The 21,421-nt window shown below is 44.2% G+C and overlaps 1 protein-coding gene and 1 pseudogene across 10 annotated transcripts in view; one reads left to right on the top strand and one right to left on the bottom strand.

The window, feature by feature from the left end:
- The window catches only part of SAMD8 (sterile alpha motif domain containing 8), a 128,504-nt gene that overhangs the window by 96,741 nt on the left and 10,342 nt on the right, over nt 1–21,421 (top strand). For all 10 annotated transcript variants that reach the window (XM_070057881.1, XM_070057875.1, XM_070057872.1 and 7 more), the window contains 3 exons: nt 3,162–3,754; nt 13,592–13,687; nt 16,710–16,827. In XM_070057881.1, the coding sequence (XP_069913982.1) occupies nt 3,177–3,754; nt 13,592–13,687; nt 16,710–16,827 (792 nt within the window). In that variant the 5' untranslated portion in view covers nt 3,162–3,176. The remainder of the gene's footprint in view (nt 1–3,161; nt 3,755–13,591; nt 13,688–16,709; nt 16,828–21,421) is intronic.
- LOC108178471 (large ribosomal subunit protein eL27-like) overlaps nt 19,617–21,421 on the bottom strand; it is a 6,482-nt pseudogene continuing 4,677 nt past the window's right edge.

Genomic DNA, 21,421 nt, shown 5'->3' on the forward strand with positions numbered 1-21,421 from the left:
TGAGGCAGTGCTCGTTTTGGCAACACATATACTAAAAAGAAATGAAGCAATGAAAACCTTAAATCAAGAGTTACTAAGTCTGAAAGAGGAAGAAGATAGTATCAGAAAAGATATTCATTTGTGGTTTTTTTTTTTTTTTTTTTTTTTTTTTTTTTTTTTTTTTTGAGGGGCCGAGAGGCAGAGATCTTCCATTTCCTGGTTCACTCCCCAAATGCCTGCAATCACCAAGGCTAGGCCAGGCTGAAACTGGGAGCTGGGAACTCCATCCAAGTGCCCCCCACATAGGTGGTAGGGACCCAAGTAGTTGAACCTGTCACCTGCTACCTCCCAGGGTGTGCTTTAGCAGGAAGCTGGACTGGAAGCAGAGTAGCAGGGACCTGAACCAGGCCTTCTTATGTGGGACGCAGGCCATCCAAGAAGGCAACTGAACAGCTGTGCAAAACACCGGCCCTGTTTTTTTTTTTTAATAATAATTATTATTAATTTTGAATTTATAAACAAAAATTGTGAGAGAATACTTCACTGAGTTCCCATATATGCCTCACTCCATTTCCTCTATTATCGTTTCATATTAATATATTTGTTACAAATAATGAGCCATACCCAGATTCCCATATTTTTTTTACTCTAAATTCCTTTTACTCCATTCCTCCATGCCTCTGGTAATTAGCATTCTGTGTTCAGATTGAAGTTTTTTGTTTTTAATTCTAATTCCCACATATTAGGGAATTGTTGTATTTGTCTTTGTGTATCTGCCTTGTTTCACTCAATATGATATCCTTTAGTTCCAACCATTTTACTGCAATTGATGTTTTCATCCTTTTTTATAGCTGAATAATATTCTATTTTGTTTATATACTATGTTTTATTTACCTGTTGATGGACACTTTGGTTGATTCCTATTTTGTATATTGTGAACAGTGCTAACTTTAAACATGGCAGAGCAAGTATTTGATACAACAAGTTCAGGCCGTGGGGGTATATACCCAGTAGTGGGTTTGCTGGATCAAATGACAGGTTTATTTCTAGTTTTTAAAGAAATCTCCATTTTTTTCTAATATTTTATTCATTTATTTGAGAGGCAGAGTTGTAGACAAAGAGAGGGAAAGATAGAGAGGAAGTTCTTCCAACTGCTGATTCACTACCCAAATGGCCACAACAGCCAGAGCTGGACTGATCTGAAGCCAGGATCCAGGGTCTCCCATGGGGGTACAGGGACCCAAGCACTTGGGTCATCTGCTACTGCTTTCCCAGGCCATAGCAAAGAGCTGGAACAGCTGGGACGTGAACCTGCGTGCCACAGGCAGAGGCTTTACCTACTATGCCACAGCGCCAGCCCCCTCCACTGTTTTCCACAGTAATTGCACTAATTTGCATTCCCACCAACAGTGTTTAAGAGTTCTACTTTTGGGCCGCGGCTCACTAGGCTAATCCTCCGCCTTGCAGCGCCGGCACACCGGGTTATAGTCCTGGTTGGGGCACTGGATTCTGTCCCAGTTGCCCCTCTTCCAGGCCAGCTCTCTGCTGTGGCCCGGGAGTGCAGTGGAGGATGGCCCAAGTGCTTGGGCCCTGCACCCCATGGGAGACCAGGATAAGTACCTGGCTCCTGCCATCGGATCAGCGCCATGCGCCGGCCGCGGTGGCCATTGGAGGGTGAACCAACGGCAATAGGAAGACCTTTCTCTCTGTCTCTCTCACTGTCCACTCTGCCTGTCAAAAAAAAAAAAAGTGACTTGAAGAGCAGAGAAAAACCAGGCCAAGTGCTTGGGCCCCTACATGTATGTGGGAGACTGGAAGAAGCTCATGGCTCCTGTCTTCAGCCTGGCCCATTCCTGGATGTCGCGGCCATTTGTGAATGAAACAGTAGATAGAAGATTTTCTCTCTCTCTCTCTCTCTCCCCCCCCCCTTCCTCCCTCTCTCTCTCTCTCTCTGTAACTGTCTTTCAAATAAATAACTCTTTTAAAAAACTTTTGTTTTCATATAGGCCATTGTTTCCCATGTATCTGATATACTTTATAAACCTAATAGAGGTTCAAGTAACTATAATACAAGATGAATATAAACAGCTGTGCAGGATCAAAGTAGTAAAAATGACTAGTGCTGTTAAAATATGATATATTATTGGCCTTTCATAACTGTAGTATATAATTTGGGTCAACAAATTAATGAGTACATTGAAATGATAGTTTTCTTTTTAAATTTTTACTGCTGAAATCCCACTGATAGTTTAAGGATAAATTGTGTTATTCAATTCTATAGGGATATTCCAGGCACAGAAAAAACTGAGCTACTATTAAGATTCAAATTTATGTCTAGTTTACAGGCTTTGCTATCTGTTACAGAAATCGTTTATATGTGTAGTAGAGAGAGATACACTTTATTTAAAGAATTTCATGGAACTGGAGTTATCTATTTGCTTTTTTGTTTTTTTTTCCCCAAACTGGGGAGATACTTTTTCCATGAACATGAAAATTTCAGAAATTGATTGAGTTTTCTTGCATCTAAAAATCCTTCAAGTTCTAATTTTATGAAAAGTTAAAATGAGATTTTTTTCAATTCTCAACAATAGTCTTTTTTTTTTTTTTTAAGATTATTTATTTGAAAGGCAGAGTTACACACAGAGAGAGAAGAAGAGGCAGAGAGAGAAAGCTCTTCCATCCGCTGATTTACTACCCAGTTGGCTACAACAGATGGAGCTTAGCCAATCTGAAGCCAGGAGCTTCTTCCAGGTCTTCCACGCAGGTGCAGGGGCCCAAGGACTTGGGCCATCTTCTACTACTTTCCTAGCAAAGAGCTGGATCGGAAGAGATGCAGCCCAGACTTGAACCAGTGCCCATATGTTATGCTAGCACTGAAGGCAGAAGCTTTATCTGCTACGCCACAATGCTGGCCCCTCAACAATACTCTTTAATTAATTATGGCTGGCATGCTATGGAAAAGCCATTTTTAAGATACCTTTCTGTGCAAGTGTTTTCTTATTACAATGTTAATCTACTAAAAACTACTCATTGTTGGATAATTTTTGTTCTTTTTCTGTAGAAGCCAGTAGGGCAGTGTAGGTAAGTTTCTATTTCTGGTATGTTTATGTGTGTTTGGCTCCTGAAGAAGTTGTTAGGACACAATGAAGTTTTTATTTTGTTTTTCTGTTTTCCCTTGACAGGCAGTGGAGGAGGAAATGGCAGGTCCTAATCAACTCTGCATTCGCCGCTGGACTACCAAGCACGTGGCTGTGTGGCTGAAGGATGAAGGCTTTTTTGAGTATGTGGACATTTTATGCAACAAACACCGACTTGATGGAATCACATTGCTAACATTGACTGAGTATGATCTCCGGTCTCCTCCTCTGGAAATCAAAGTCTTAGGGGACATTAAAAGACTAATGCTTTCAGTTCGAAAACTGCAGAAAATACATATTGATGTTTTAGAAGAGATGGGCTACAACAGTGACAGTCCCATGGGTTCCATGACTCCTTTTATCAGTTCTCTTCAGAGTGCAGAGTGGCTCTGCAATGGAGACCCCTCCCACGACTGTGATGGACTCATCACTGACTTGAATTCTGATCAGTACCAGTACATGAATGGTAAAAACAAGCATTCTGTTCGAAGATTGGACCCAGAATACTGGAAGACCATCCTGAGTTGTATATATGTTTTTATTGTGTTTGGGTTTACATCTTTCATTATGGTTATAGTCCATGAGCGAGTGCCTGACATGCAGACCTATCCACCACTCCCAGATATATTCCTAGACAGGTAAGTTCTGATTTTAGATGATAAGTGTGTGGAAGGTTGCTACAGCAGTGATGATATATTTATGATAATTAAGTTGTTTGTTTAGTTGGTTGATTATATTAGCTTCGTCTGGTAGTTTGAGACAATATACTTTGAAATCACTTTTTTCACTTGTAGTAAATTGGAGCTTAAGCCTTGGTGAGTGAGAAAGACCACTGCTTAATTTATTTTTCTCTAAGTATAGTTTCTTGGGAACCTCACATTTTAAAAGCAGGTTGTGTGGGGCTGGTGCTATGGCACAGTAGATTAATCCTCCTCCTGCTAATGTGCCTGGGAAAGCAGTAGGAAATGGTTCAAATGCTTGGGCCCCTGCATCCATTTGGGAGACTTGGATGGAGTTCCAGTTTCCTGACTTCAACCTGTCCTGCCGCTGCCATTGTAGCCACTTGGGGAGTGAACTAGCAGATGGAAGATCTCCCAACTGTCTGCCTCCCTCTCTGTAACTCTGCCTTTCATATAAATAAATACCTTAAGAAAAAAAAGGTTCACAAAACCAGTATACATGTTGAAAGAACATAGGGGGTGGGCATTGTGGCGTAGTGGGAAAAGCCGCCACCGCAGTGCCAGCATCCCATATGGGCGCTGGTTAGAGTCTGGCTGTTCTACTTCCAGTCCAGCTCTCTGCTAATGGCCTGGGAAAACAATAGAAGATGGTCCAAGCCCTTCGGCCCCTGCACCTGCATGGGAGACCTGGAAGAAACCCCTGGCTCCTGGCTTCAGATCAGCCCAACTCCTGCCGTTGGGGACATTTGAGGAGGGAACCAGTGGTTGGAAGACCCTCCCACACCTTCTTTTGCCTTTCAAATAAATAAATAAATCTTAAAAAAAAAAAAAAACAAACCATAGGAGCTGATTTGAAGGGGCTCCCACTGATCAAATTAGGACACCAAAAGTGATTATGGTAATGAACTATGCAGAGTAAGTAAAGAATCTGTGAACCCATATTAATAAACAAAAGTAGTAGGTGTTGTTCTTCAAGAATAATTATAGGGGCCAGCAATGTAGCATAATAGGGTAAGCTTCTGCCTGCATCCCTTATGGATACTGGTTTGAGTCCTGGCTGCTCCACTTCTGATCCAGCTCCCTGCTAATGGCCTGAGAAAGCAGTGGAAGGTTACGCAAGTGCTTTGGCCCATGCACACATGGGAGATGTGAAAGAGGTTCTTGGCTCTTGGCTGTTGGCTTTGGAACTGCCCACCTTCAGCCGTTGCAGCCATTTGGGGAATGAACCAGCAGATGTGAGATCTGTCTGTCTGTCTGTCTGTCTCTCCCCCTCTCCCTCCTCCTCCCCTCCCCCGTCTGTAACTCTGCCAATTAACCTAAATCTGATCATAAGGAGATGATCATACAAATTCAAAACAGAACATTCTACTAGACAGCCAATCTGGACTTTTCAAAAATGTCAGTGTCATGACAAAGTCAGGAGGAATTCTCAGGGAAATTGAAGAGACATAAAACAAGAGAATGTATGAACATAAATTGGATTCTCTATCAAGAAAAAATAATTACTATAAAGGACATTTTGGGAACAATTTGGAAAATTTGAGTATGAATTGCCAAAAAAAAAAAAATGACACTTCATCACTGTTATAATTTTCTGGCTGTAACAGTGTGTTGGGTTATGAGGAGGGCATGCGTGTTGAACGATTTAGCGGTGAAATGTCATAATGTCTGTAACTTTAGATGCGGCCTCAGCTCCCGCCCTAAAAGATTGTATGTCTAGTTACAAGAGTACTTTTGAAAAATTCATGGAAAATGGGATTAGTAGATAAATTTATTTGACAGGAAAACTTTCAAATCCATAAATACCTTTTGTTTTCAAGATTTATTTATTTGGAAGACAGAGTTATAGAGAGGTAGAGCCAGAGGAGAGAGAGGGGTCTTCCATCTGCTGGTTCACTCCCCATATAACCGCAATGGCTGGAACTGCAATGATCCAAAGCCAGAAGCCAAGCGCTTCTTCCTGGTCTTTCATGTGGGTGTAGGGGCCCAAGGACTTGGGCCATCTTCTATTGTATCCCAGGCCATAGCAGAGAGCTGGATCGGAAGCAGAGCAAATGGAACTAGAACCGGCGCCCATATGGCATGCCAGTGCCACAGTCATAGGATTAACCTACTGCACCATGGTGCCAGTCCCAACTGTTTTTTTTTTTTTTTTTTTTTTTTTTTTTGATAGAGTTAGAGAGAGAGACAGAGAGAAAGGTCTTCCTTCCGTTGGTTCACCCCTCAAATGGCCGCTACGGCCGGCGCACTGCGCTGATCCGAAGCCAGGAGCCAGGTGCTTCCTCCTGGTCTCCCATGGGGTGCAGGGCCCAAGCACTTGGGCCATCCTCCACTGCACTCCTGGGCCACAGCAGAGAGCTGGCCTGGAAGAGGAGCAACTGGGACAGAATTTGGCGCCCCAACCAGGACTAGAACCTGGTGTGCCGGCGCCGTAGGCGGAGGATTAGCCTAGTGAGCCACGGCACCGGGCCCAACTTTAAAATTAACTTTTTCTATGAACTTTTTGAAGATTCCTCATGTGTAAAAATGGCAAAATGTTGACTATTAAAAATAATTGATGCGTTTAAATGAATATTAAGTTCTTATTTAAAAAATTTTGTTGATAAATCACTGTCTTTTAAATGAAAAGAATTGGGCAAAGAAATGATGAGAGAGAGAAAAGGAATGGGAACAGAGGAATGGAGAATATCAAGTGCTTCCCTGTCAGGAAGGGTAGCTTACAGCAAAATAGAGCTGTAGCTTCAGGAGGAGTGAGCAAGGACAAGCTGAGGGATATGAGGTCAAGAGGGTTTTTAGGGGGGCCGTGGTTGTGGCACAGCAAGTTGAACCACCACTTGTGATGCTGGCATCCCGTATTGGAGTATTTATTTGAGTGCTGGCTGCTGCTTTTCTGATCCAGTTCCCTGATAATGTAAATGGGAGAGCAATAGAAGATGGCCCAAGTATTTTGGCCCATGTCATCCACATAGGAGACCCAGATGGAGGTCTAAGCTCCTGGCCTTTGCCTGGTGCAGCTCCAGCTATTGCAGCCTTGTAGGGGAATGAACCAACTGATGATCTCTCTCTCTCTCTCTCACTCTCACTCTCTCTCTTTGTCACTTTGCCTTTCAAATAAATAAATAAACAATATATAATTTTTTTTTTGAACAGTTAGATAGACAGAGAGAAAGGTCTTCCTTCCATTGGTTCACCCCCCAGATGGCTGCTACGGCTGACACACTGCACCGATCCAAAGCCAGGAGCCAGGTGCTTCTTCCTGGTCTCCCATGCGGGTGCAGGGCCCAAGGGCTTGGGCCATCCTCCACTGCACTCCCGGGCCACAGTAGAGAGCTGGCCTGGAGGAGGAGCAACCGGGACAGGATCCAGTGCCCCAACCGGGACTAGAACCTGGGGTGCTGGTGCCGCAGGCAGAGGATTAGCCTAGTGAGCCGTGGCACCAGCCTTATAAATCTTTTTTTAATGTTTTGTTTTTGAATGAGGCTGTATTGTAGCATGTTGATTGTACTGAGGATAGGGTTGAGCCACTTTTTTATGAGAGAGCCAATAATGTTAGAGCTATGTTCTTGAATACATAAAAGAGGATGGATTACAGTGGGTGGGAGAGGCTGTCTTAGACATTTGGACTGTTCATCCTCGGAAGGTAGCAGCTATGGAAACAGAGGTAGAAAGTTACTGTATGTTATTGTGGAGTGTTAGAAAGCACTCTCCTGATTGTTTTCCTTTGCTCCATGTTCAAAGAGTGAGAATAGAGAAAATGATAGAGATTTGAGGAGACAGAATGAGATGTAAAATAGTCATTTAAAAGAGTATGAGAGTGAGTGGACTTGTGTAAAGTAGTAGTAGCACTACGGGTCTCTTTGAGGTTAGTCATGTTGCCATTACATGTTTTTAACAGCCTCATTCAATAATAAAGATATTGAATAGGTGGAGAATTGGGGTTAAACAGGGTTGGAGTTTTGTTAGGCAGTACGATGAAGGAAAAAGAGGCAAGGGAGTGACTATAGTAAAGGAACTGTGGACTCATGAGGATGAGGAAGGATGAGAAGTACAGACAGGTAGAGGACAGTGGAAATGTTATGTGATCAGTGCGTTCTAGGTCTCAGAATTATTGAAGTTGGGTTATTAGAAGGCATAAGATGGAAAAACAGATGTTAGTGTAGGACTCCTGAAATTCCTAGTATGAGGGGTAATCTCAAGGTCCAGGTCACACTCATAGGTCTGGGTCACTGTGGTATGGCAAAGAACAAGATCATGAGAAGAGAAGTAAAAACTGAAGTGATCGGCCGGCGCCGCGGCTCACTAGGCTAATCCTCCGCCTTGCGGCGCCGGCACACCGGGTTCTAGTCCCGGTAGGGGCGCCGGATTCTGTCCTGGTTGCCCCTCTTCCAGGCCAGCCCTCTGCTGTGGCCAGGGAGTGCAGTGGAGGATGGCCCAGGTGCTTGGGCCCTGCACCCCATGGGAGACCAGGAAAAGCACCTGGCTCCTGGCTCCTGCCATCGGATCAGCGCGCTGCGCTGGCCGCAGCACGCCGGCCGCGGCGGCCATTGGAGGGTGAACCAACGGCAAAGGAAGACCTTTCTCTCTGTCTCTCTCTCTCACTGTCCACTCTGCCTGTCAAAAAAATAAAAAAAAAAAAAAAAAAAAAAAAAAACCTGAAGTGATCAAGAAGAACACAGGTTGTAACAGGAGATAGTGACAGTGAACCGCAACTCCAGATCTCCAAGAAATGGGAGAATAAATACTGAGATTCTGTATGTGACTAAAACAAGGTGTAATGGGAGAAAGGATTGAAAACGGTGTAGCAGAGTAAGAGTAATTAGGATTTTATTTTAAAGGGTACAATTCTGTTGTGTTTTTTTTTTTTGGGGGGGGGGTGTATATTTGTGAAGTTGTGCAACCATCACTGCTAATTCCAGGACATTTTCATCATTCTCAAAAGAAACTCATCCCCATTAGCCATCATACCCTATTCTCTTCTTCCTCCAGAGCCTGGTAACTACAGTCTACTTTGTTTCCATGTCTATCTCCTGGGTATTTTTTATAAATAAAAGCAAACAATATATGGCCTTTTTTTGTGTCTAGCTTCTTTCACTTAGCATGTTTCAAGATTTATCCATTTTGTAACATGTATCAGTGCTACATTCTTTTTTTTTTTTAAGATTTATTTATTATTTGAAAGAGATACAGAAAGAGAAAGAGGTCTTCCATCCACTGGTTCACTCCCCAATTGGCCGCAATGGACGGAGCTGTGCCGATCTGAAGGCAGGAGACAGGAGCTTCTTCCAGATCTTTCCACGTGGGTGCAGGGGCCTAAGGACTTGGGCCATCCTCTACTGCTTTCCCAGGCCATAGCAGAGAGCTGGATTGGAAGTGGATCAGCCAGGTCTCAAACCAGCTCCCATATGGGATGGCAGCACTGCAGGCAGCAGCTTTACTCACTACACCACAGTGCTGACCCCCCTACATTCCTTTTTATACTTCCTTTTTATTACCTGATATTCCACTATATGTATATACTACATTTTGTTTATTAATTTATCATGGATAAATATTTGCGTTGTTTCTCCATTTTGACATTAATAATATGGCTGTGAACATTTGTGTACAAAAATTTGTATAGACATATATATATATATTTTTTTTTTTTTTTTGGACAGGCAGAGTGGATAGTGAGAGAGAGACAGAGAGAAAGGTCTTCCTTTGCCGTTGGTTCACCCTCCAGTGGCCGCCACGGCTGGCGCGCTGCGGCCGGCGCACCGCGCTGATCCGAAGGCAGGAGCCAGGTGCTTCTCCTGGTCTCCCATGGGGTGCAGGGCCCAAGCCCTTGGGCCATCCTCCACTGCACTCCCTGGCCACAGCAGAGAACTGGCCTGGAAGAGGGGCAACTGGGAAAGAATCCGGCGCTCCGACCGGGACTAGAACCCGGTGTGCCGGCGCCGCTAGGTGGAGGATTAGCCTATTGAGCCACAGTGCCGGCCAGACATATATTTTCAACTCACAGTGGGAATTTTTTTTAAAGATCTATTTATGTGTTTGAAAGGTAGAGTTACAGAGAGAGAGATCTTCCATCTGTTTGTTCATTCCCTAGATGGCTGCAATGGTCAGGGCTGTACCAGGCTGAACCCAGGAACCAAGAGCTTCATCTGGGTCTCCCACATGGGTGGTGGAAGCCCAAATACTTGGCCCATCTTCTTTTTCTAGGCCATTAACAGGGATTTGGATCAGAGGTGGAGCAGCCAGGACATGAACCAGCACCCATGTGAAATGCCAGTGTTGCTGGTGGCAGCTTAACTTGCTGTGTCACAATGCTAGCCCCTCACAGTGGATATTCAAAATCAACTTTTGTTTCTTTTATCTACAGTGCCAGTCATTCTAAAAGCTTAACACTCTTAAGTATGTACATTTTATGTACAGGAGAATGGCAGCAGATGCTCTCAGTATTCTCCTTCGGTCTCTTCCTCCCCTTGCGTGTTGGTACTATCAACATCCAGCAGATAGGTGTGTTTGTTGGAGAGCCATTCTTGGGCTGCTGCCACATACCTTGCCTGCTTGAAAAAAGAGCCAGAATGCTTGGAAAGTAACAGTCCTTAACCCATGACTGATGAGATGCAATATAAATAGTTCATTTTTAAAATATTTATTTATTTATTTGAAAGGCAGAATTAAAGGCAGAGGCAGAGAGAGAGAAGTCTTCCATCCTCTGGTTCACTCTCCAAATGGCCACAATGGCTGGAGCTGAGCCAATCCAAAGCCAGGAGCCAGGGGCTCCATCCAGGTCTCCCATGCAGGTGCAGGGGTCCAAGGACTTGGGCTGTCTTCTGCTTTCCCAGGCCATAGCAGAGAGCTGGATTGGAAGTGGAGCAGCCGGGGCTTGAACCAGTGCCCATATGGGATGTGGTGGCTTTACCTGCTATGCCACAGCGCCGGCCCCTCCCTACAGCATTTTACTTGCTGCTTTTTTTTTTTTTTTTTTTTTTTTTTTTTTTTTTTGACAGAGTTACGCAGTAAGAGAGAGAGACAGCGAGAAAGGTCTTCCTTCTGTTGGTTCACCCCCAAATGGCCACTACGGCTGGGCGCTGCACCGATCCAAAGCCAGGAGCCAGGTGCTTCTTCCTGGTCTCCCATTCGGGTGCAGGGCCCAAGCACTTGGGCCATACTCTACTGCTGGGCCACAGCAGAGAGCTGGACTGGAAGAGGAGCAACTGGGACAGAATCCAGCGCCCCAACCGGGACTAGAACCCGGGGTGCCGATGCTGCAGGCGGAGGATTAGCCAAGTGAGCCGAGTCGCTGGCCCTCTTGCTGCTTTCTTGATTTCTTTCTATGTCTCCCTGATCTCATACCCAAGTATCTCTATCATTTTTCCTTGGGAGCATTTCCTTATAAATCTCTTTATTGCACTGATCTTTGGTTTAGCATCTGCTTCTGAAGCTTATTTTACATGGTTCTAAAAGCTTGAGCACAATAAACACTTAAGAAACTAACATAAGTAATGAAAAAAGCCACACCAATCTAGAGGCTTAACTGGCCTTCTTTTCTCAGTAGTCCCTGAGGTCCTTACCGTACCAGTGTAATAATCAGTATTTACAATGATGACTTTGAATTACCATAGAAAATTAAATTCTGTCCAGAAAAAGGCATATACATGTATAATGTATTTTTTTTGAAACTTTGCATCAAAATAAATATGAGAGATTGGGGCTGGTGCTGTGGTGCAGCGGGTTAACACCCTGGCCTGATGCACTGGCATCCCATATGGGCACCGGTTCTAGTCCCGGCTGCTCCTCTTCTGATCCAGCTCTCTGCTAAGGCCTGGGATAGCAGTAGAAGATGGCCCAAGTCCTTGGGCCCTTGCACCTGCTTGGGAGACCTGGAGGAAGCTCCTGGCTCCTGGCTTCGGAGCGGCGCAGCTTCGGCTGTTGCAGCCAATTGGGGAGTGAACCAGAGGATGGAAGACCAATCTCTGTCTCTGTCTCTGTCTCTGTCTCTACCTCTCTCTGTAACTCTAATAAATAAAAATAAATCTTTAAAAAAATAAATATGAGGGATTGAATACACTTGATAGTTTCCTGGAATGTCAGTAAAAGAGGAAAGAAGTCCATAATCCCAATTCAAGCAAAAAACAGTGACAATAAGTTTGGAAAGTAGAATAATCTAAGTACCAGTGAGATTGGGGGTTAGAGAGTGGCAATGCCCAAGATGTGCAGAGCTCAAAAAAGACTCCAAAAATGGGAGCAGCAAACATCACTCAGGCCAGGTACAAAAAGGAGCTAATATAGGAGAAGTGTTTGACAATCTGTTTAAGAAGCTTTTAGACATGCTGTACTGTAATAGGAGACTGGTGGTGTATTCTATAGAGCAGTTGAATGTGAGGCACCGTGGAGTCAAGGACACCATGGGAACAAAGGTATGCTTTCCAGGGGTTAACTGAAAGTCTAGTCTGTATGCTAATCTCTGACTTTCCACCTCCTTCCTTAGGTAGCCAGAATTATTTCCCTTCCCCACTCCTACCCAGCACCAGTCCTCCATGCAGCGTAACAGATTCTTCTAGAAAACTCGCACAAGAGAAAGGGACTGTAGGTAACTCTGGTTGGGAGGAGTTACTTAACTCATCAACCAGACCTCTGCAGATTAGCAACGTTCAATCTGCGCACACAGAATGTCTAATTACACAGAACATCTGATTGTCCTTTTTTAGTGTTTTACTGTCAAATATGTGTGGTCAGTCAAGAGTAACCAGACATTTGAAGAGAACAGACCAATGCAAATACAAAAGGAAACTTTCCTTTTTTAAAGACATCTTTATTTCCTGTTATAAAATTAACACATGCAATTAGTGAAATAAAGAATAACAAATAATATATATAAATAATAAAAATAAAACCAGCAATAACCCTACCACCAGAAATGACCTGTTTTACTTCTGCCTGCCTTCCTTCCTTCCTCCCTTACCTCTCTCCATCCTCCCCCCGACCTTTTATTTATTTGAAAGTCAGAGTTACACAGAGAGAGTGGAGAGTCAGAGAGAGAAAAAGAGAGAGAGGGGCCCTCCATCTGATGGTTCCCTCCCCAGTTGGTCACAACGGCCAGAGCTGCGCCGATCCAAAGCCAGGAGCCAGGAGCTTCCTTCAGGCCTCCCAAGCCAGTGTAGGGGCCCAAGGAATTAGGCCACCTTCCACTGCTGTCCCAGGCCATAGCAGAGAGCTGGATTGGAAGTGGAGCAGCCGGGTCTTGAACCGGTGCCCATATGGGCCAGGGCATTGACCTGCTGCGCCACAGCGCCAGCCCCACGACCTGTCTTTTACTAGTGGGTAATCATGGGCACTATGGATTTGGTGAGGATAAAAGAGTGACAAATGGAAAGGAAAAAGAAAACAGGGAGACAAAATAGAAGAAGAAACAGAAATAAAGGAGTTAAAAAAAATAGAACCAAGCCAGATATTCAGGCCCTGAAAACCTGGATTCTGAAATGAGCACATCGTGCAAGAAGTATACTCCTCTCTTGTCTGGTGGACAGTCTTATCCAGGTCTGCTTGCTACAGAACAGAAGAAAAGGCTCTTATTTCTTTACAGAAAACCATGACTGGGAATAACATAACAAACAGGTTCAGATAAATGGAATACCTTATGAAGCACTTTATTAAATACTTTATGGTATTCTGTGATATTCTCTGAATATTGTATCCTGAAAGCAGTACAAGTTCTATAAAGCAATCTTAAGGTCACTATTAGAGGAGTATCTTACTGAAAAGGTTGGCATCTACTTCACTTCAAAACTAAATTTTTTTCTATTCCAGTGTTCCTAGAATCCCGTGGGCCTTTGCCATGACAGAAGTTTGTGGCATGATTCTGTGCTATATTTGGCTCCTGGTTCTTCTTCTTCACAAGCACAGGTACCTCCCTTATTCTACTAAAAGACTGGACGTGTTTTGACTCTCTTGTGTCAAAGTCATCAAGCCTTCTCTTTCCCTTTGCATTTTCCTACTTAATTTCCTTCTTTGGTCAGCATGACATTATCATTATTGACGAAGGAAACTGTTTTGGGTTTATTAGCCCAAGATAATGCCTACATATTTAGTAATATTCTGAGTGTAGTCTACAGAGAAAGACCGAAGTTGGGGATGATCAGCTGTGGGCCAGCTGTTGCTTGTAAGTATAGCCTTGCTTCATATTTTTAAGAAATCAACTGGAAATGGCACTTTCTTTTTTTTTTTTTTTTTTTAATTTTTTTTTTTTTTTTTTTTTTTTTTTTTATTTTTGACAGGCAGAGTGGACAGTGAGAGAGAGAGACAGAGAGAGAAAGGTCTTCCTTTTTGCCGTTGGTTCACCCTCCAATGGCCGCCGCTGCAGCCGGCGCACCGTGCTGATCCGAAGGCAGGAGCCAGGATCCAGGTGCTTTTCCTGGTCTCCCATGGGGTGCAGGGCCCAAGCACCTGGGCCATCCTCCACTGCACTCCCTGGCCATAGCAGAGAGCTGGCCTGGAAGAGGGGCAACCGGGACAGAATCCGGCGCCCCAACCGGGACTAGAACCCGGTGTGCCGGCGCCGCAAGGTGGAGGATTAGCCTATTGAGCCACGGCGCCGGCTGAAATGGCACTTTCTATACAAGGATAGAAACTCCTCCAAAGACAGTCTTTGGCCAGATGTTTTAATGGAAGAAGTTGTTCTCTGCTTGGAGAAGGCCCATTAAAAAGAGATTATTTTGCACATTGCACATTTAGTCTATGTGGTTTACTTCGGATGCTGTAGATCCTGCTATACAGGGAAAGTGTTTGTTGACATTTCACCCAGCAATGTAAGAAAACAGGAGGCATTGGGGGGAGGGGCTCTTTTACTACTTTGATGAGGAAAATTACTTGATTTTAAGTATTAAGTAAGAAAGCATAGGGAGCAAATTTAAAGAACTGTAGAATGTACAGATACCTGTTATCCATTGTCTTGGAACTCTGGAGAGAAATAAGGGCATGTTCTTCAGTTTTCCATCCTCTCTCCTCCGAGAAAGCACTTGAAGTAAATCACAGTGATGGGCTTTAGGTCCTAAGCAGCAGTTATTTCAGTGCTTTGAAGCTGCAAAGAAAGATTGATGGCCACTACTCTTGTCACACTTTTAGGCTATACTGAGCCTTATTCTCTCCCATTTTGTCCTATTTTGCAGCAATATTTTAAAACCTGGATAGCTTAAGTCCAGAGCTAGTTTAAAAATACGTGCGTCACTGCTGCTTTCTGATCAAATTTGCCTCCCCAGGTCCATGGATTTGAACTTACCCACTCTTCTGTACAGGAAAGAGTTTACCTTATAGGAAACTCTGGGAGCTTTAACAAAGCATAGCATAGTTAATATTAATTAATATTAATATTTAAATTGGTCAAAGAAAGTGCTTCTCGAGAGTGTGGGTTCTCTTGTACCACTTTCATTAGACTCACCCAGTTATTGTTAAAATGCAGGTTTCTAGGCTCCATCTCTAGTGTGCACACTGAAATTGGAAGCATACATGGCCTAATGTTCAGTGCTGGTTTTTTTTTTAAGGGAGGAAAGAGCATTTTGAAAATGTGTAAAGCATAATTCCCGCCCTCGAATATTAGTCTCTTTTGATTTAAGACATTTAAACAAATAGTATACTAATACAGGTGATGTCACAGTGCACGTCAAGATTACCCCAGTTGGGTCTGGCACTGTGGTGTGGTAGGCTAAGCCTCCACCTGCAGTGCTGGCGTCCCATATGGGAGCGAGTTTGTGTGTCCCAGCAGTTCCTCTTCCAGTCCCACTCTCTGCTTATGGCTTGGGAAAGCGGTTGAAGATGACCCAAGTGCTTGGACCCTGCACCCACGTGGGAGACCTGGAGGAGACTCCTGGCTCCTGGTTTCTGGCTTCAGATCAACTTAGCTGCAGGCATTGCGGCTATCTGGGGAGTGAACCAGCAGATAGAAGACCTTTCTCTCTGTCTCTCCCTCTCTCTGTCTGTAACTCTACCTCTCAAATAATTAAATTTTAAAAAAAAATGATTACCCCAGTTAGACTTATTTAAAATTTTTTGTTTCAGATATACTTACTTTAAAACTTAGTAATTTTTAAAGCATTTATTTATTTCAGAGAATTTCAAAGAGAGGGAGAGACAGAGAGAGAGCTCTTCCATCCACTGATTCATTCCCCAGATGACCCTAATAGCTAGGGCTGGGCTGGGCCAAAGCCAGGAGCTTTTTCCAGGTCTTCCACATGGGTAGCAGGGCCCCAAGCACTTAGGCCATCTTACACTTCCTTTTCCAGGCCATTAGCAGGGAGCTGAATCAAAAGTGGAGCACATGGGACATGAACTGGCTCCCATATAGGATGCTAGCTAGCAATGCAGGCAGCTGCTTTACCCACTACACCATAATGCCAGCCCCAAACTTAGCATTTTTTAGAAAAACTAAGTATTTCATAGCTTAAATTTAAATTAGGATAAATCAGAATTAGAATTGGGAAGCTACTGTCATTATTGTTAAAAGGAGCAAAAAAAAATTCCAGAATTACACGAGTTTTATATATAAATAATTTATGCGCAATTTATGAGTAATGGAGCTAATACTAAGCTTGCTAGTCTTCCATCTTACCTGAGTTGTACTTTGTTAGCCACATGTGGCTGTTTATATTACAATGACATAATATTTAAAATTCACCTTTTTGTTGTATTAGCCATCGTGCAGGTGCTCAAGAGCCATGGTAGATGGCATATTGGACAGTGTATAGAATATTTGCATCATTGCAAAAAGTTATATTGGACAGTGGTACTTTAGAAGGTCCCTAAGATTTCTGTCTCTGCGAAGATTCCATTGGTTTTTCTGCTTTCTCACCCTTTAAGTAAACGATTGATTCCTGGGGATATTTTGGTTTGTTTTCTTCTGATCTTTCCCCTTTTTTGGTCGCTCTGTTCACAGGTCAATACTTCTGCGAAGGCTTTGTAGCCTGATGGGCACTGTATTCTTGCTTCGCTGCTTTACCATGTTTGTGACCTCCCTCTCCGTGCCAGGACAGCATCTGCAGTGTACTGGAAAGGTAGCCTGCTACCTTCTTGATCTTCTCTTGTTCCTCGTGCAGTGATGGCACAATATATGCAGTAATGCTAAAAGTTTGCTTTTAGTATTAAAATGTGCTTTTTGGTATTTGCTATCTCTTTTTTTGTTTTGTTTATTTATTTGAAATACAGAGTTCACAGAAAGAAAGAGAGGCAGTGGGAGGGAGAGAGAGAGAGAGAGAGTGAGAGAGAGAAAGAGAGAGAGAGAGATCGGCCATCCACTGGTTCACTGCCCCAGATGGCCTCAATGGCCAGAGTTGGGCTGGTCTGAAGCCGGCCTGGAGCCAGGAGCTTCTGGGTCTCTCACATGAGTACAGGGTCCCAAGGAGTGGAGCTGTCTTCTGCTGCTTTATCAGGCACAGTAGCAGGGAGCTGGATCAGAAGTGGAACAGTCAGGGTCTCAAACTGGTACCTGTGTGGGATGCCAACATCACAGGTAGCAGCTTTACCAATGCACCACAATGCCGGCCCCAGCTCTAATGAACCTCCAGAAGCAAATTGGTAAAACTGTGAAGCCAGAATCACATCTTTGTGTTGTTTGTCTCCGTTGACACTAGTTGTGTGCTGTGGAGCTATAGAAAAAGTTTCCTTTTTTTGTTTTCCCTTTCCCCCAATCCTCAACATCTTTACTGCTTCTTGGGCTTGCTCTGATCCTTTGAATGTACTCATCACTCCTTTTATTAGAAAATGTTGTTGTGTGACCATATCCTATCTAAAAATTGGTACCCAGTGCTCTAAAGTTTGCTCTTTTCTGGGATAGAGAAAACAGTGATGGGTTTTGTTTTTGTTTTGTTTGTTTTTAAAGATTTATTTTATTTATTTAAAAGAATTGCAGAGAGAGGCAGAGACAGAGAGGTCTTCCATCTGCTCGTTCAATCCCCAGATGGCCGCAACAGCCGGAGCTGCGCCGATCCAAAGCCAGGAGCCAGGAGCTTCTTCTGGGTCTCCCACGTGTGGGTGCAGGGGCCCAAGCACTTGGGCCATCTTCTACTGCTATGCCAGGCCATAGCAGAGAGCTGGATCAGAAGAGGAAAAGGGCGGGCACCGCGGCTCAACAGGCTAATCCTCCGCCAGGTGGCGGCACACCAGGTTCTAGTCCCGGTCAGGGCACCGGATTCTGTCCCGGTTGCCCCTCTTCCAGGCCAGCTCTCTGCTATGGCCCGGGAGTGCAGTGGAGGATGGCCCAAGGGCTTGGGCCCTGCACCCCATGGGAGACCAGGAGAAGCACCTGGCTCCTGCCTTCGGATCAGTGCGGTGCGCCGGCTGCAGCGCACCAGCCGTGGCGGCCATTGGAGGGTGAACTAACGGCAAAGGAAGACCTTTCTCTCTCTCTGTCTGTCTCTCTCACTGTCCCCTCTGCCTGTCAAAAAAAAAAAAAAAAAAAAAAAAAAAGAAGAAGAAGAAGAAGAAAAGGAGCAGCTGGGCCTAGAACCAGCACACATATGGGATGCTGGCGCTTCAGGCCAGGGCTTTAACCCGCTGTGCCACAGTGCTGGCCCCATGTTTTTGTTTTAAACTTTGTAGCTTGTTATATTGATATAAGGTAGACATATGTCTTCAGGGTAAACCAAGAAAAGAGAAATATGAACAACAAAAACTAAGAATTACTTTTTTGTTATATAAGACTTTGAAAATCTCTACTTGATGTATGAAATTGGCTCTTGTGACAGGTTTGGACACTTTATCTTAGTTTTCTAAGCCTCTGTGCTTTAGTTCTGTGCTCCCAAATATTGAGATGTATCTACTAACACCTTTGTTGTCTGTTGATACTATTTGGAAACAAATTTAAGTGTCAGTTCTTGTAGTGTTATATAAATAACTGAAATGCCAACTAGGGAAGATTAAGCACCAGAAGGAGATCAGACCTAAAAATAAACCCTTGAGCTAAAGGATGACAAAACTTTCTCTGGGTATTAGGAATGCTCTGACTGACAGGAGGAAAGGGCAAGGAGTGAATATGTCATTTAAGATTTAATGTAAGTGGAAGGTTTTATTTTTAGGGTATAGGCTACTTAGGTTTGCTGTGTGGTTTTTCCCCTCATTTTCCAAAAGGAAAAAACAATTATTTTGTTTTTTAAAAAGTTTTTTTAATTAATTTATTTATTTGAAAGAGTTACACAGAGAGAGGAGAGGCAGAGAGAGAGGTCTTCCATCCAGTGGTTCACTCCCCAGTTGGCTGCAGCGGCTGGAGCTGCGCTGATCCAAAGCCAGGAGCCAGGAGCTTCTCCCAGGTCTCCCACATCGGGGCAGGGCCCCAAGGAGTTGGGCCATCTTCTACTGCTTTCCCAGACCATAACAGAGCTGGATCGGAAGTGGAGCAGCCGGGTCTTGAACTGGCGTCCATATGGGATGCCAGCACTTCAGGCCAGGGCGTTAACCTGCTGCACCATAGCACTGGCCACAGTTTTTTAAAAAGTTTTTAATGATTGGAACAAAAAAATCGAAAATTAGGGGCCAGTGCTGTGGCATAGCAGGTAAAGCTGTGGTTAAGTGTAGGCATCCTGTATGGGTGCCAGTTCGAGTCTCAGCTGCTCCACTTCTGATCCAGCTCTCTGCTATGGCCTGGGAAGGCAGTAGAAAATGGCCAAGTGCTTGGGTTCCTGTACCCATGTGGAGACCTAGAAGAAGCTCCAGGCTCCTGGCTTTGGATTAGCTTAGCTCTGGACCTTTTGGGGAGTGAACCAGCAGATGGAAGACTCTCTCTCTCTCTGCCTCTCTGTAACTTTACCTTTCAAATAAACAAATAAATCTTTAAAAAATGTATCTAAAATTACAGCTTCTGGAAGAACCATTTGTTCTTGTGGTCTTGTACCTCTCTTCAAAATTGGCCTTGGCCTCTTGGGCCTTTGTGTTTAAGAGCAGGGTTTCTGAAGACAGCCTTGTTACCCTTGTTTTGTCCAAGGGAGTATCCACAGAGTACATGATGGGCATGAGATGATTATAGTTATAAACTTGACATAAGACTTGATTTTTGACCTCTTGGCAATTTTCTTCTTGCCCATGGCAACTGTCACTTTATAGGGACCATGCTCAGTTCTGACTGTAGGGGAGATCTGCGGTGCTGTCATCAGTGTTCTTCATGATGACAGCTTTGTGTCCCAAGTAGTGTCCAGCTAGGACTAATACAACCTTCCCAGGATTCATGAACTTGCTTATTTTAACAGCTTCCACTTGGGCCTACAGCATAGCACATAATATTTTAAAATTGTATATTATTATTTAAAAAATTCTAATTACATAGAAATATATACATTAAGAAGTAAAAGCTGGAGCTGGCGTCGTTATGTAGCCCGTTACAACTGCTTGCAATGCTGGCATCCCGTATCAGAGCACCAGTTTGAGTTCTAGCTTCCCTGCTTCGTATCCAACTCTCTATTAATGTGCCTGGAAAAGCAACAGATTGTGGCCCAAATACTTGGGCCACTGCCACCATGTAGGAGACCTGGATGGAATCCAGGCTCCTGGCTTCAGCCTGGCCCAGCCTTGGCTGTTGGTGCCATTTGGAGAGTGAAACAGTGATTAGAAGATCAATCCATCTCTGTCACTCTGCCTGTCAAATAAATAAGATAAATCTTAAGGAAAAAATAATGGTAAAAGCCCGCATAATTTCCTTTTTTTCATCACATACCACATTGAATAATGCTGTTATTATTGTTAAATGAAAGATAAGATTATGAAGCAGATGTTCCAGCATAGCATGTAAACCTCTGCCTGCAACACCAGCATCCTATAGAGCATCTGTTTGAGTCCAGGCTGCTCCACTTCCAGCTCCCTGGTAATGTGCCTGGGAAAGCAGCAGAAGGTGACCCACGAGGTTGGGTGCCTGCAACCCACATGGGAGACCCAGGTGAAGCTCCTGACTCCTGGTTTTGACCTGGCCCCAACGCATCCATTAGTGTCATTTGGGGAAAAATGGTTAAGATTATATTGTAGATACTATTTTCTGTTTTTATTTTTAAAATATTTTTAAAATTTATTTGAAAGGCAGAGGCAGAGAGAGAAAGAGAAAGTCTTTTATCTGCTGGTTCACTCCCCAAATGGCTGCAATGGCTGGAGCTGAGCTGATCTGAAGCAAGTAGCCAGGAGCTTCTTCCAGGTCTCCTACATAGGTGCAGGGGCCCAAGGACTTGGGCCATCTTCTACTGCTATCCCAGGCCATAGCAGAGAGCTGGATCAGAAGTGGAGCAGCGGCTGGCGCCGCGGCTCACTAGGCTAATCCTCCGCCTGCGGCACTGGCACTCTGGATTCTAGTCCTGGTTGGGGCACTGGATTCTGTCCTGGTTGCTCCTCTTGCAGTCCAGCTCTCTGCTGTGGCCTGAGAAGGCAGTGGAGAATGGCCCAGGTGCTTGGGCCCTGCACCTGCATGGGAGACCAGGAGGAAGCACCTGGCTTCTGGCTTTGGATTGGCGCAGCGCGCCAGCCATAGCAGCCATTTGGGGGGTGAACCAACGGAAGGAAGACCTTCCTCTCTGTCTCTCTCTCACTGTCTAACTCTGCCTGTCCAAAAAAAACACAAGTGGAGCAGCTGGGATTCGAACCAGTACCCATATGGGATGCTGGCGCTGGCATAGCCAG

Source organism: Oryctolagus cuniculus, chromosome 15, assembly GCF_964237555.1.
Source record: "Oryctolagus cuniculus chromosome 15, mOryCun1.1, whole genome shotgun sequence".
In the NCBI taxonomy this organism is placed as follows: Eukaryota; Metazoa; Chordata; class Mammalia; order Lagomorpha; family Leporidae; genus Oryctolagus; species Oryctolagus cuniculus.